Source organism: Dromiciops gliroides, chromosome 5 (assembly GCF_019393635.1).
Source record: "Dromiciops gliroides isolate mDroGli1 chromosome 5, mDroGli1.pri, whole genome shotgun sequence".
Lineage (NCBI taxonomy): Eukaryota > Metazoa > Chordata > Mammalia > Microbiotheria > Microbiotheriidae > Dromiciops > Dromiciops gliroides.
The window spans coordinates 196,507,536-196,520,591 of NC_057865.1; the positions used below are offsets into that span (position 1 = coordinate 196,507,536).

The 13,056-nt window shown below is 38.6% G+C and overlaps 1 protein-coding gene across 1 annotated transcript in view; it reads left to right on the plus strand.

Annotated features, from left to right (window-relative positions):
• The first annotated feature begins 475 nt into the window (after positions 1-475).
• Positions 476-13,056, plus strand: part of CLEC1A (C-type lectin domain family 1 member A) — a 32,664-nt gene continuing 20,083 nt past the window's right edge. Inside the window, exon 1 of the mRNA XM_043968175.1 lies at positions 476-753. Within this exon, the coding sequence (XP_043824110.1) occupies positions 558-753 (196 nt within the window). The 5' untranslated portion in view covers positions 476-557. The remainder of the gene's footprint in view (positions 754-13,056) is intronic.

The window sequence follows — 13,056 nt, forward strand, 5'->3', positions numbered from 1 at the left end:
CTTCGCCACCTAGCTGCCCCCCGCCATGTATATATATTTTTTTACGTGTTTTCCTCCTCGTTGTAATGTGAGCTCCTTGGGGTGTTTTTGCCTTTCTCTCATCCCCAGAGCTTAGTGTAGTACTTGGAAAGAAAAAACCTACTACATGCTTGTTGACTGACTTACTGTCAAAGTGTCTTGAGACTTACTTGCCCTTTTGTTTCAAATGTTCCCTGTGAGCACCAACAATGTAGAACCTTCCTCTCCACCCCACAGCTATGGTGTCTGAGAGGGTCAATCTGTTATGGCAAAAGAATGAAATTTCACAATCCCTTTACCATCAAGGGGAAAAATTGAAAAACAAAAATGTCCCAAGATGGTCATCTCCCTCACTGAGTGCTTGGTAAGGGATGGACCAAACAGGAAAAAAAGATTTCCCCTCAGCTTGACTTTTGGCATTCCCTCTGACTGCTACAAGTACACAGGAGAAGGGCTGGGCCTCTGTGTTCAGGAACAGGGGCCGGTGACTTCCTCAGCAACTGAAGCCAGAAGCACATTGGGAATGCTTTTTCCTTCTCATGCAGCATCGATCTGCCTCCCAAAACCCTGGGCAGCTGGAGAATAAACACTGTAGCTGTTGCTCATCTCGAAGGATTCAGATGCAGGCAAAGTACAACAGTACATTGGATATGCTGGATGATGATGGGGAGACCACCCTAAGCCTGCATTCCCAAGCCCTCACCATTTCTCAGAGACCAGAGAGCAAGAACACAGGTAAGGTCAGCCCCGGTGGTCAGTTCCAGCCTTGGCCAAATAGGCCAAAGATATTGATACAATGTTCTTTATCACTTGGTCAATGCAAAAGAGAAACAGAGTGTGTACCGCTTGGGGTGAGGAAGAAGCAAAGCTTTTGTGAGTAATTATATTGCTATGGGTTCACTTGAGTATGTTTTTATGCATTCTACATATCTATTATATGTGAACTGGTGGCATTTTGACATACATAGGTATTTATGTACATATGATCAAAAATAGCGAGCTGGAAGGCATTGTTGGGTCACTTATGTATTTTTTCTCTTATGCTATACTGTGGTGTGTGTGTGTGTGTGTGTGTGTGTGAGAGAGAGAGAGAGAGAGAGAGAGAGACTGTGAAACCTTGGGTCAAAGAAAATTTGTGACTGAAAGAGATGAGATTGATCATATATCCCAATGGTCTGAATTGGTAGAAACTTTTCCTTGCAATGTGGCTAACTTGAAAATTGTACTATGAAAGCTACCTCCTACCTGGATTTTTTTTTTTCACTTGACTTAATGGTTTCAAAAGGGAAACACTATCCTTGGCTTTGAAGATAAAAGTCGTGTATTCTAAATCTGGTTCTGTACACTCAATTTGCAAGCACACCAGATTCACTAAGCCCCTTAATTCTATTAGTATAGGAGCATTTATTCGTGATTGTCTTTGCTTTAAAACGTTGATTAGGTCTTTTCATTTTAGGATTGTTCTTCCTATTTTTTTTTTTATTCTTAGTTTTATAAAAGAAAAACTGAGGCAAGGGAAATTTTATTCTCTACCAATTCATGCTTAGGCTGTGACATGAACTCACTCCCTAATTTCTAATCCATTTCAAATGTTTCGCTTTGTGTTATAATTTATATTGTATCCATTATATTATAGTTTGCCCAAACCCCCATCTTTCTTTCCTCTCCCAAGTTTCATACAACTTCCAGCCTTATCTCTTTTCATTTAAAGGGTCTTCTCCATTCCCCCTGAAACTTATCCATATTTGTCCTGTAATCATAATGGTACTTTGGGGGCACTGGCACCTTTTGGCTGAAAATTCTCCTTTTTCCTCCTCCACTTAGTTATTCACATTTTAATATTCTTTAATGTTATTCTTGGTGTCACATCTGTACAAAATCCCTATACAGGCTCTTTTCCAGTTCTAATTACAATTTCCTTCCCTAATAGTACCATTTTCTGGAAATGTCCCCTGGGAATTTCCAGTCCTCTAGACATTCTCTAGATAGGTGGGGGCCTGGTTGGTGACAGTTTCTGTAGCCATAGGATGTGAGCAATAGAGTAGCATTGTTTTGTTTTCCTGGATTCTTATACAGAATTAGATCTGTGTGGGAATTACTGCTGCTGCTGCTGCTGCTACCACCACCACCACCACCACCACCATCACCACCATCACTATCACTACTAACACCACTACTACTGAAATAAGAGAGTGAGATTGGCCAATAAGCCTGATTCTTATGAGCATGCATAGCATGATTAATTGATGTTATGTCTATGTGGACTTTGGAGCATGCATGGACTTTCTGGGAGTGGTTCTGGTCTCCTAGTTCTATGGTGAAAAGCTTCTTAAATTGGCTGTGAAGCTAGAACTAGAGTGCATTGAAAAGGTACTAACAAGGCACAGTGACTTCTTCCAGCCTTCCCTGTGCCTTAGAGGCCTACCTACTTACTCAAATGGTAGCCAGATTGGAAAAAGGAGAACTCATTTGGGTCAGTTAATGCCTTTTGAATGCAACCTGCTTCAGCTCCACAACCAATCAAAAAGGCTTGTCTTCATCAGATGGTTAGCAGACCAGAACCATTTACACAAAGTCCCCATATGCTCCAAAGCTCATGATAGGATTATATCATCTAAACCTGCCATGTCCTTAAAAGGACAGGGCTCATTGGCTAATCCCATTCCCTCACTGTTGTAAAAACAAAAATAGTAACAAGAGGACAGTTCAGCTCAGTGGATAGAGAACTGGTCTTGGAACAGAATTCAAGTCTTGCCTGTGATACATATTGGCTGCGTGACCTTGGGTAAGTCACTAGCTCCTGTGCTTTCTAAGACTTGAAAAGAAGATAGCAACCTGCATTAGTAGTGTTAATTTCCTCAAATTGGGAGTTCTCTGTGCCAATAAAAAACACAAGTCCAGACCCTTTTCCTAGAACAACAATGACATTTATAGATGCTTTAGTGTGTTTTTTATTGTTGTGGGGTTTTTTTGGGGGGTGGGGCAATGAAGGTTAGTTAAGTGACTTGCCTAGGGTCACGCAGCTAGTAAGTGTCAAGTGTCTAAGGCCAGATTTGACTCAGGTCCTCCTGAGTCCAGGGCCAGTGCTTGATCCACTGTGCCACCTAGCTGCCCCCAGCTTTAATGTCATTTTACACAGATTTTCTTCTTTGAGCCCCACAATCACCCTGCAAGGCAGTAAGGATAGGGATCCCATTTTACATCTGAGGAAACTTATGTCCGGAAGTTAAGCAAATTGTCCATAGTCACATAATATCAGAGTAATATGAACTCAAGTCTTTCTGCTTTCAAAGCTAGCACAGAAAAGAGATAGAAGCTCTTGTTATTTTTTGTGTGTGTGTGGTTTTTTTTTTTTTTAAGTGAGGCAATTGAGGTTAAGTGACTTGCCCAGGGTCACACAGCTAGTAAGTATTAAGTGTCGAAGCTCCTGTTATTTAAGGGAAGCATTAGCATTATCAGGGAACACAGTGTTCAAATTCCTGCTGCTGGGATGGCAGGGACAGAGAGGTGGGAGGAGCAGTGTAGGAAACCTGCCCCACCTTCCCGTCTCATTCAAACCGAAAGGCTAATGATTCAGGGAGTGGAGGCTAGAGAACATATCTTGAAGACAAACATCTGGACATAAAAACCTCACCCTCTGCACCTATAACTAATAATTATGTTTCTAAGTTCAGGCAATATTAGCACTATTTAGGGAAAAATGGTACAATTAAAACAATTTTTTTTTTGGAAACATATGTAACCTATATCGGATTGCTTGCTGCCTTGGGGAGAAGGGGGAGGGAGGAAGGGAGAAAAGTTTGGAACTCAAAATCTTATAAAAGTGAAAAATTGTCTTTACATGCAATTGGGGAAAATACTATTTACATTTTTTTAAAAAGAGAAAGAAAAAAGATCTAGAAAGAATTGGCTACAAAAATAAGGTTCAGGGATTTCACTGGGTAACTGAGTAATTCACTTATAATAGAACTATTGTCCCTGGACACCTTGAACGTATTATCAGGGATTAGTTTTTTAAAATAATATTAGTTGTAATAGGAAGAAGGTGGTACTTCTTCCTTTTGCCATTTAATAACAGTAGCTAGCACTTTAAGGCTTGCAAAATACTTTACATGTGTTATCTCATTTAGTCCTTGAAGCATCCCTGTGAAGTAGGTGTTATAATTATTCCCATTTTACAGATGAGGAAACTGAGACATGTTGACATTAAGTAACTTTCCTAGGGTCACAAAACCTTGTAAATGTGGAAATCAGGATTTGAACTCAGGCCTTCCTAACTCCAAAATACAGCACTCTACCCAGCTGCTTCTTCTTTCTTTGGATTCAGTCCCCAAACCTCATCTATTGTTAAGGTTTCGACTTTTACCTCAGTGTTGAAGATTTCCAAAGCTACATGGGTTTTTTTTTTCTTCTTGTAGTTCTAATCTGATGCCCTATAGCCCTGTGTTGTGAAGGAGATGATGACAACTCTTCTCAGAACTCCCAGTTCTTTTTTTTTTTTTTTAGTGAGGCAATTGGAGTTAAGTGACTTGCCCAGGGTCACACAGCTAGTAAGTGTTAAGTGTCTGAGGCTGGATTTGAACTCAGGTACTCCTGACTCCAGGGCCGGTGCTCTATCCACTGTGCCACCTAGCTGCCCAGAACTCCCAGTTCTAAAACATTTGTATTATCTTCATTACAATGTAGGGCTATATATATTTTCTAGTATGAAAATTTTGATGTTTCCCCATTACCTCAAACTCAACTTTGTTCAAAACTAAACTTATCAACACTTCCCCCAAATCAATCTTCAACCCAAATTCCTCATTTCTATCAATGACTAAAATTTTTCTTGTCTCCCAGGCTAGATTCCCTTCTCTTACTTTTGACTACTCCTTCTTCATCCTTTACTTCTCATATGGATAGCTAGGGGGTGCAGTGGATAAAACATTGGCCTTGAAGTTTGGAGGACCTGAGCTCAAACCTCATCCCAGATACTTACTAGCTGTGTGACCCTGGGCAAGTGACTTAACCAACCCTAACTGCCTTAAAAACATCTGGAGCCCTCTTGTCCTGATCTATATCTTGCCACTAGACTCAGATGGCTCTGGAGGAGAGAGTGAGTTTGGTGGCCTTACACAGCCCCCTCTAACTTAAATCCAATTCAGTTCAAGTCATGACATCACCCTGTTATCATGGTCCTCTTTGAGAATGAATGACAAACAATAACAGTTTCTCATATGCCACCAAGTTATATTGTTCTTTTCTCAAAATAGCTCCTTTATCTATTTGTTCCTCTCCATTTCCATTGTTTTTACCCTGATTCAAGCCCTCTTGACCTCACACCTCAACCATGAATATAGCCTCTTAGCTAAAGTCTTCTCGACTCTAGTCTTTACTTATTCCAATCTATCCTCTATACTCCTGCCAGATGAATTTTCTTAAAATCACTTTCACCAGATTCAGGAATTTGCAACAATTGCTAATACATAAAATTCATATACCCCAACCTATAGATTAGTCAGAAATACCTGCTTATTATAAGATTTAGATTTGAATATCAGCTTTTTTTTTTTTTGCCTGCATGACATTGATCCACATATTGGGGTCCTTTAGTTATATGATTTGAGTACTTGCCTCCCTTAAGCTCACAGGATGCTGTCTCCATCAGTGGAATTCAGATAGCTAATTTAAATGTCTAAGTTGTCCACATGGCGGTGGTCTACTTAAATAGCATTCCTGACCTTATTAGTTACTCTCGGGTGCTATCTTGAAGGATAACCATTTCCTAAGAGACTGCAGTATTCCCATTGGCCACAAGAGTTTTTGGCTTAAAAACACCTAGCCAGAGGCTCATCACCACTACCAAATCCATGACAAAAACTTTGATAGTTTCTATCAACCCTTCATTGGCTGGGTCTTATTGCTCAAAATACTAAAATATGAAACCTGCTCTCTGTATTTAGCTCTGAGCCCCAACTCAGTTAAATGTTACTCTCCAAAGTGGCTTCCCAATAAAGTTACTAAAGGATGCAGTGATAATATAGGTTCTAATGACATGGGCATAAACGTAAAGCAAATATATAAACTAACTTTGTTGCACCTTCCCCTCTCTCATATCTTCTGTACAGATGAGAAATTCTCACAATCAGTGCACTCTTATTCCATATCAAATAGGCAGGGGTAAAGTATTCCATTCCTCTTATCTAAAATACATGAATTTAGAGCAATATTTCTTAACTCTGAGAAACCCAAAGATTTTTTTATGTGGGTCATATCTATTGATGTTTACTATATTAAACATTAAAATTAAGTTTTAAAATATTTATTAATTCATTTAAAAGTAGCAATAACAAACCCATCATGTTAACATAAGTAACATTTCAATGAAAAACTATTTTACAAAACAAAAAAGTTGAGTGAAAAAGGTGGCATTGTTCTGCACATTTTTGCAAATCTCTTTAATGTTTGACTTAATAGAAGACAGTTCAATTCTTCTATCTTCTTCTGCATTCAGTCTTGGGGGGTGATATGACATTTTGGTTGAAGCATATGAAGGAAATCTGACCTTACACAGATATGTAGTTGGCAAGCAGAGGAGTATTTTAATAGAAAGGGGTGTGCTGGAGCCAATTCAATTCTAACAGCAAATTGTTTATGAACACTTGCCCCCCCCATAAACTGGCAAACACTACAAATCAGGGTATTATTTATTGTATTTCTGATTTTTTAAATGATGGGAAAATCTTAGTAATATAGATTGAATTAAAAAGTGTGTCATCAGTATCTGTTCTTTTATGGAAAGCTGGTCATTAAATATTTACCAGCACATCATCTTTAACAGGCAAATAATATCTTAGTATCATTATGAAAATATTTTTTTTCATTACAGACCCTTTGAATAGGTCTCAGAGAATCATACTTTTATAACTGTTGGTTTACAGAAATATGGAGGAAATTACCTGAATTCTAGCACCTAGTTTTCACTGGTTCTAGGTAAAGCAAGTCCATGGCTCAGGTTCAAAATATGAACTGGATGCACCAGCTTCCCTCTCCATCTGCTTCCACCCACACCCCCATTCTTTCTCTCCACATCTGGACAGTACTGGTTGTAGTATCTGTACCTGTTAATGTGCATCCTGATGACCTCAGTCACTTTTATCTTTCTCTGAAGGATGGATGTCAAGAAGAAAAAACAGGAAGCAAGACGAGGGTATTGCAAAATTCAATCAGCATTTTTTGAACCTATTGCATGATTTCTGCCCCTACTGCAAATAGGAGGCTCATTGACACTCTAGATAAGGAGGGCAGACAAAGGGGAAATCAATTTCTTCTGATGTGTGATGTGAAACTAATCACTTAATCTCTCTTTAGTTTCCTCATCTCTAAAAAGAGAGCATGGGACTTGATCAGTATCATCATCCCCATCATAAATAGTTGACATTCTTTCTGCAAACTTTAAGTTTGCAAAGCATTTTACATATATTCTCTCACTGGAGCCCCACAAACATCCCCACGAAATAGGTACTTCAAGGGCCATTATCATCATTTTATAGATCAGGAAACTGAAGTAATATTAGTTATACAGGGGGTGTCAAAGGTGGAATTTGAGTTTTTTCTTAACTCAAACTCTAATCTTCTCTCCTCTATCTCATGATTTCTCTCTTAAACCTCTTAGATGAGTTCTAATGGCCATTACAACTCTAAAATCATGTGATCTATGAGAAGCTGATAGTATATTGGAGCCTTTCTATGGCTCCTATGTAGGGAAATTATTTTAAAGGTAAAGTCAGAGGCATACTGGTAAATATTTAACAACTGCCTCTCCAGGAAAAAAAAAGTATATATAACATACTTTGGAGTTTAATCTGCATTACTAATATTTTCTCCATAATTGTCTTAGATAATCAACAAAATAATCAGGCAAGCTCTGCTTTGTTAGCTTCCTCCCCTCCAGGTATAAATACAATGAGCTGGTTCTAGCATGTCACTAGATAAAATCACCTCAATGTGAGATAACTTTGGTACTTTAGAAATTAATTTTGTTTATTATATCCAGTTATTATATTATACTCAGTATAATTCAATATAATATATTTTACTCATTATAATAGATTCCGTTATTATATTATATATTCACTTGAATGGAATCCCAAATTGGTAGACCTTATAAAGTAAGCATCTGGTGAATGAATAAATGGTGAAGTCGGCTCTGAGGTGAAACACTGGTGTGGAGAATTTGTAGTTTTTTCCAGAACACAGAAGCTGAGTCAGGAGCAATCAGAGAAGTCATCTCATCCAATCCTTACCTGGATAGGAATCCTCTCTACAATATCCTAAATGAGTGGTCATCTAACCTTCTCATGAAGATTTTTAGTGGAGGAGAACCCACTACTGCCTGAGTCAGCCCATTCCATTTTTTTTTCATGGTTCTAAAACTGATCCTTTGCAACTCTCATTCATTGTTCCTATAGAGCCCATCTGAACAGGCCTAACCTCCCCTCCTGCTTCTGGCCCTCTCCTTTTCCCTCTTCCCCATCATTTGAATCATGTAGGAATTCTTCTGTAAGTAATACCAAATTTGTAGATAGAATTTTATTCTTGATTGATTATTTATTTATTATGCATATAGAAGGAATGATGATTTGGAACTACATTTTGATCAATCTGTTGTGACCAGCTCAGTCAGGCATGGGGTGTGTTCACTCTATTCCACATATGCAGATTAAAGAAAAAATAAATAAAATCTGAGAATCTCCCCAAAAGAAAAACATTTATTTTGGAAGAAAAACAAAAGTATATTCACTAGGCAGCATAGGGGTCAGACATAATACAAAAATGAGAGCCAATACTCACACATAGTCAAGGAGAAGACTAATGACCACAGCCTTTCAAGGGGCTTACTCTACCTTTCTGATGTTATTGGCAGTACAGAAAGTTCAATCCTCACTTCCCTTTGAAGATGAATATTTGCTCTATTGTAGAGAAAGCACAAGACAAGAAACTCGAAAATCTAGCTTGGCCACCAATCTGCTATGTGATTTGTGGTGAAGTTCCTCTTTGTATTTTCTCCATCTCTAAAAGGGACAATGAATTGGATGTTGGAGGGGATGTGGGAAAGCTGGGACACTAATCCACTGTTAGTGGAATTGTGAAAAGATCCAAGCATTCTGGAGAGCAATTTGAAACTCTGCCCAAAGGGCTTTAGAACTATGCATACCCTTTGATCCAGCAATACCACTGCTGGGTTATATCCGAAGGATATAACCCAAAAGAGAAAAAGACCTATTTGTACAAAAATATAGCAGCTCTTTTTGTGATGGCTAAGAATTGGAAATTGAGGGAATGCCCGTCAATTGGGGAATGGTTAAACAAACTGGTATATGATGGTGATGGAATATTATTGTGCTATAAGAAATGACAAGCAAGAGGACTTCAGAAAGGCCTGGAAAGATATGTATGAAATGATGTATTGTGAAATGAGCAGAACCAAGAGAACACTGTACATAGAGACAACAATATTGTTTGATGAGGAACTGCCAATGACTTGATTATTCTCAATAATACAGTAATTCAAGACAATCCCAAAGGACTATTGATGAAACATGCCATCCACCTGCAAAGAAGAACTGATATTGATGGAACAGAATGAAGCATGCTATTTTTCACTTTCATTTAAAAAAAAAATCAAGATTGCTTGTACAAAATGACAAATTTGGTAATATTTTACATAATTGGACATGTATAATCCATATCTGATTCTTTGCCACCTCAGGGAGGGGGGAGGAGAGGGAGGGAAAGAGGGATAAAAATTGGAACCCCAAACTATAAATAAAAAAGTTTATTATTAAAAAAATAAAAGGGACAAATAGACAGAGATCCCCCCTACATTACAAAGGAGTAGTGAAGATACTTAAACAATTCAAAAGAGTTTTGATTTCATTGTCAGCATATTTGTCCCAGTGATGCACATCAGTGGATTTGTGAGGTGATTTGAGGGGGAAAAATCATTTATGTCAACTTGGTGTAAAGTTGTTCTTCATCTTAGCTAAGCTAGTATTTGAACACATGGTCTGTAACAGAAGCAATTCCACTTAGTATAGGACCTTTAGGAAATTGTACTTTACTTGAATGATCTTTTCAAGGTCTTCTCTACATCATGGTGAATATTAGAATGAGTGGGATTTTGGTGGAGAACTGTGAGGAAGACCATGAGCATATCTGCCCATTGACTCTAATGGCCCTGGTAATGGGTGAAGTCTAATGAGGATTAACTACTCAATTGTCAGAAAGTCTATCAATAACATATCTTCCATGTCTAACAACTGGATCTTTGAAAGTTCTGAGAATTCTAATTCTGAAGCCCTTTATTACTTTTTCCAGGTGCATTTTTTTGGGGGGAGGTTGTGTGTAAATTTATTCAGATTAAGATCCAAACCTCCATCTGTACAACAATAACAAAACCAATAGTAAAATCATTTAATGGAGTCATAAATAGAAAGGGAGATTGAAGTAGTGTAATTATCCTCTGCCATGCCATGCCCCCATTCTCCATATGCGAAGAAATTAAACTTTTTATACTTCCTGATAGAAGAAAAAAAAATTTCAGGGGAAAACTTAGAAGGGGATAAAGAAACTAGCTCTCAATGCATAGGTAAATGAGATGAGGGAACTATTCATCATCCCCCAGTTTCCTCTTAGTGATGGTCTCTGAAGTTGATTGTAAACCTTTAGTTGGCTTTGATTTCAATTTGGGGCTGGCAGCTTTTTCCATGCATAGCAGAGCTCATGGGCCCTTGTCTTTTGAATTTGGATGAACCAAGTGCAGTTGCCATGACAATATCTCCTGTCCAGTGTCCTTTAACATTGAAGCACCCCATTATTGCACTTCTCTTACAACAGCTTGTAACGATTGGAATAACGCCACCTGCTGGATACTTACTGTATAAGAGTTCTGCCCATGAAGGGAAGGTCTTTGAGGGCAAGACCAGGAGTCAGGAAGTGACGCGGGCTAGTGGGAGGAGGAAGGAAGAGACTGGCGCTCAGGCTCGCTCTCTTTCCTTTGGACTCTGGTGGAGAGCGGAGCGAGAAATGTGCTCTCCCTTTAATAGATAGGAATCTAGGCCTTTCTCTCTCTCTTTACCAAATTCTTGTTTTCCTTAATAAATGCTTAAAAGCCTAACTCTTGCTAAAGCTTATAATTTATTGGCGACCACTCATTAGATATTTTAGACAGACTAGCTAGAATTTTAACCCTTAACAAGCTCAAGGATACACCAAACTCCTCTTTCCATATGGCTCTCTTTTTCTTCCATCTTCTTGTCCAAGTTTGCAGCTCCTGATGGAATTTTGCATTCAAACACTAGTCTGCATGGGCTTCTGACATTTGGATATTCCACTAATGAATGGCAGCCCCATCTTAGATTTCCTATCTATCTATCTATCTATCTATCTATCTATCTATCTATCTATCTATCTATCTATCTATCTAACATCTATTTATCCATCCATCCATCATTCATTTATTCATTCATCCATCTATCTATCATCTATCTATCTACCTATCATCTATCTTTCCATTCTTTCATTTATTTATTTATTTATTTAGTGAGGCAATGGGGGTTAAGTGACTTGCCCAGGGTCACACAGCTAGTAAGTGTTAAGTGTCTGAGGCCGGATTTGAACTCAGGTACTCCTGACTCCAGGGCCGGTGCTCTATCCACTGTGCCACCTAGCTGCCCCCATTTATTTATTTTTTCATCCATCCATCCATCCATCCATCCATCCATCCATCCATTCATTCATTTATTCATTGATTGATTGTAGGGCAATGAGGGTTAAGTGACTTGCCCAGGGTCACACAGCTAGTAAGTGTTAAGTGTTTGAGGCCAGATTTGAACTGAGGTTCTCCTGAATCCAGGGCTGGTGCTTTATCCACTGCACCATCTAGCTGCCCCTCCTTAGATTCCATATTGTGGGTGCTTGAAGCTGACCTGGAGAGGGCCAATCTAGCATGATCTCACTACAAATACAAAATAAGTCCAATTCTAGAATTCAAATGTATTTGTTATTTAAAGCCTGAGGAAATTATCCTACAACGTGTGGGCAGGTAGGGTAGATATTCTTATGGTCTTTCACATAGTCCTCCTTTCAATAATGTCCCGCTCACTCTGATTCTAAGTGTATCTGGAAATGACCTTGAGAAGCCTATGCAGGAGAGCACAATATTTGGCAAGTCCTATACAAAGTTCAAATATTTCTAATTTCAGACAGATGATAGACTTTTTTTTTTAGTAATGAGATACAGGAAAGGACTATTTATACACACATATTATTATTCTTTGGGATGTTTATATCGTTCTTTGACCTGTCCATACCTCTTTGCCAAACATACTTTGGTAAACAGTATGGGAGTTTCCTCCTAAAAAATAAAATCCAGTTAAAGCCAAGTCAAACAGAGGCACCTCCCAGGCAGTTTCAGCACATGAAAAGCCGCTTTGTTCCGGGATGGAACCCCTTGAGAGAGACCTCATTAAAGTTGAGGGCATTTGGAACAATCTTGAAGAACATTAAACTCAGCCTAAGGAGAAAACAGAGGGAACAAAAGCATTGGAGGGGGGAGAAAGTCAGAGAAATTCTGACCCTGTACTCCTTCCCAAAGAGAAAAGATTCAAACTAAACTATGCTACTTTGGAAAGCTTGTAAGGGCCATGTTGGTGAAAATGTTCAACTACAAGGATGAACTCTAAATGTAATCAGAGAAAGAGGATTCCCTCCAAATGATCCTGGAAAGCTTTGGCCCACCTATGGATATAATTAAGAGACATGCTGAATTTCTTTTTGCTGTCCCAGAGAAAACACTAGGAAAGGAGTCTTATTACTACTATTGTGGGGCATAAATTAAAGATCCCAAAGACCAGGGCTCCGTTGCAACATAGAAAATTAATATTCCCTGAGCAAATTAGGCCAAAATTCCACAACATCAGGCTTAATTGAATTATACAAATAGTTTTGCCAGGTTCTTAAGATAGAAGATATGTCTGGCTGGATCAGTCTTCA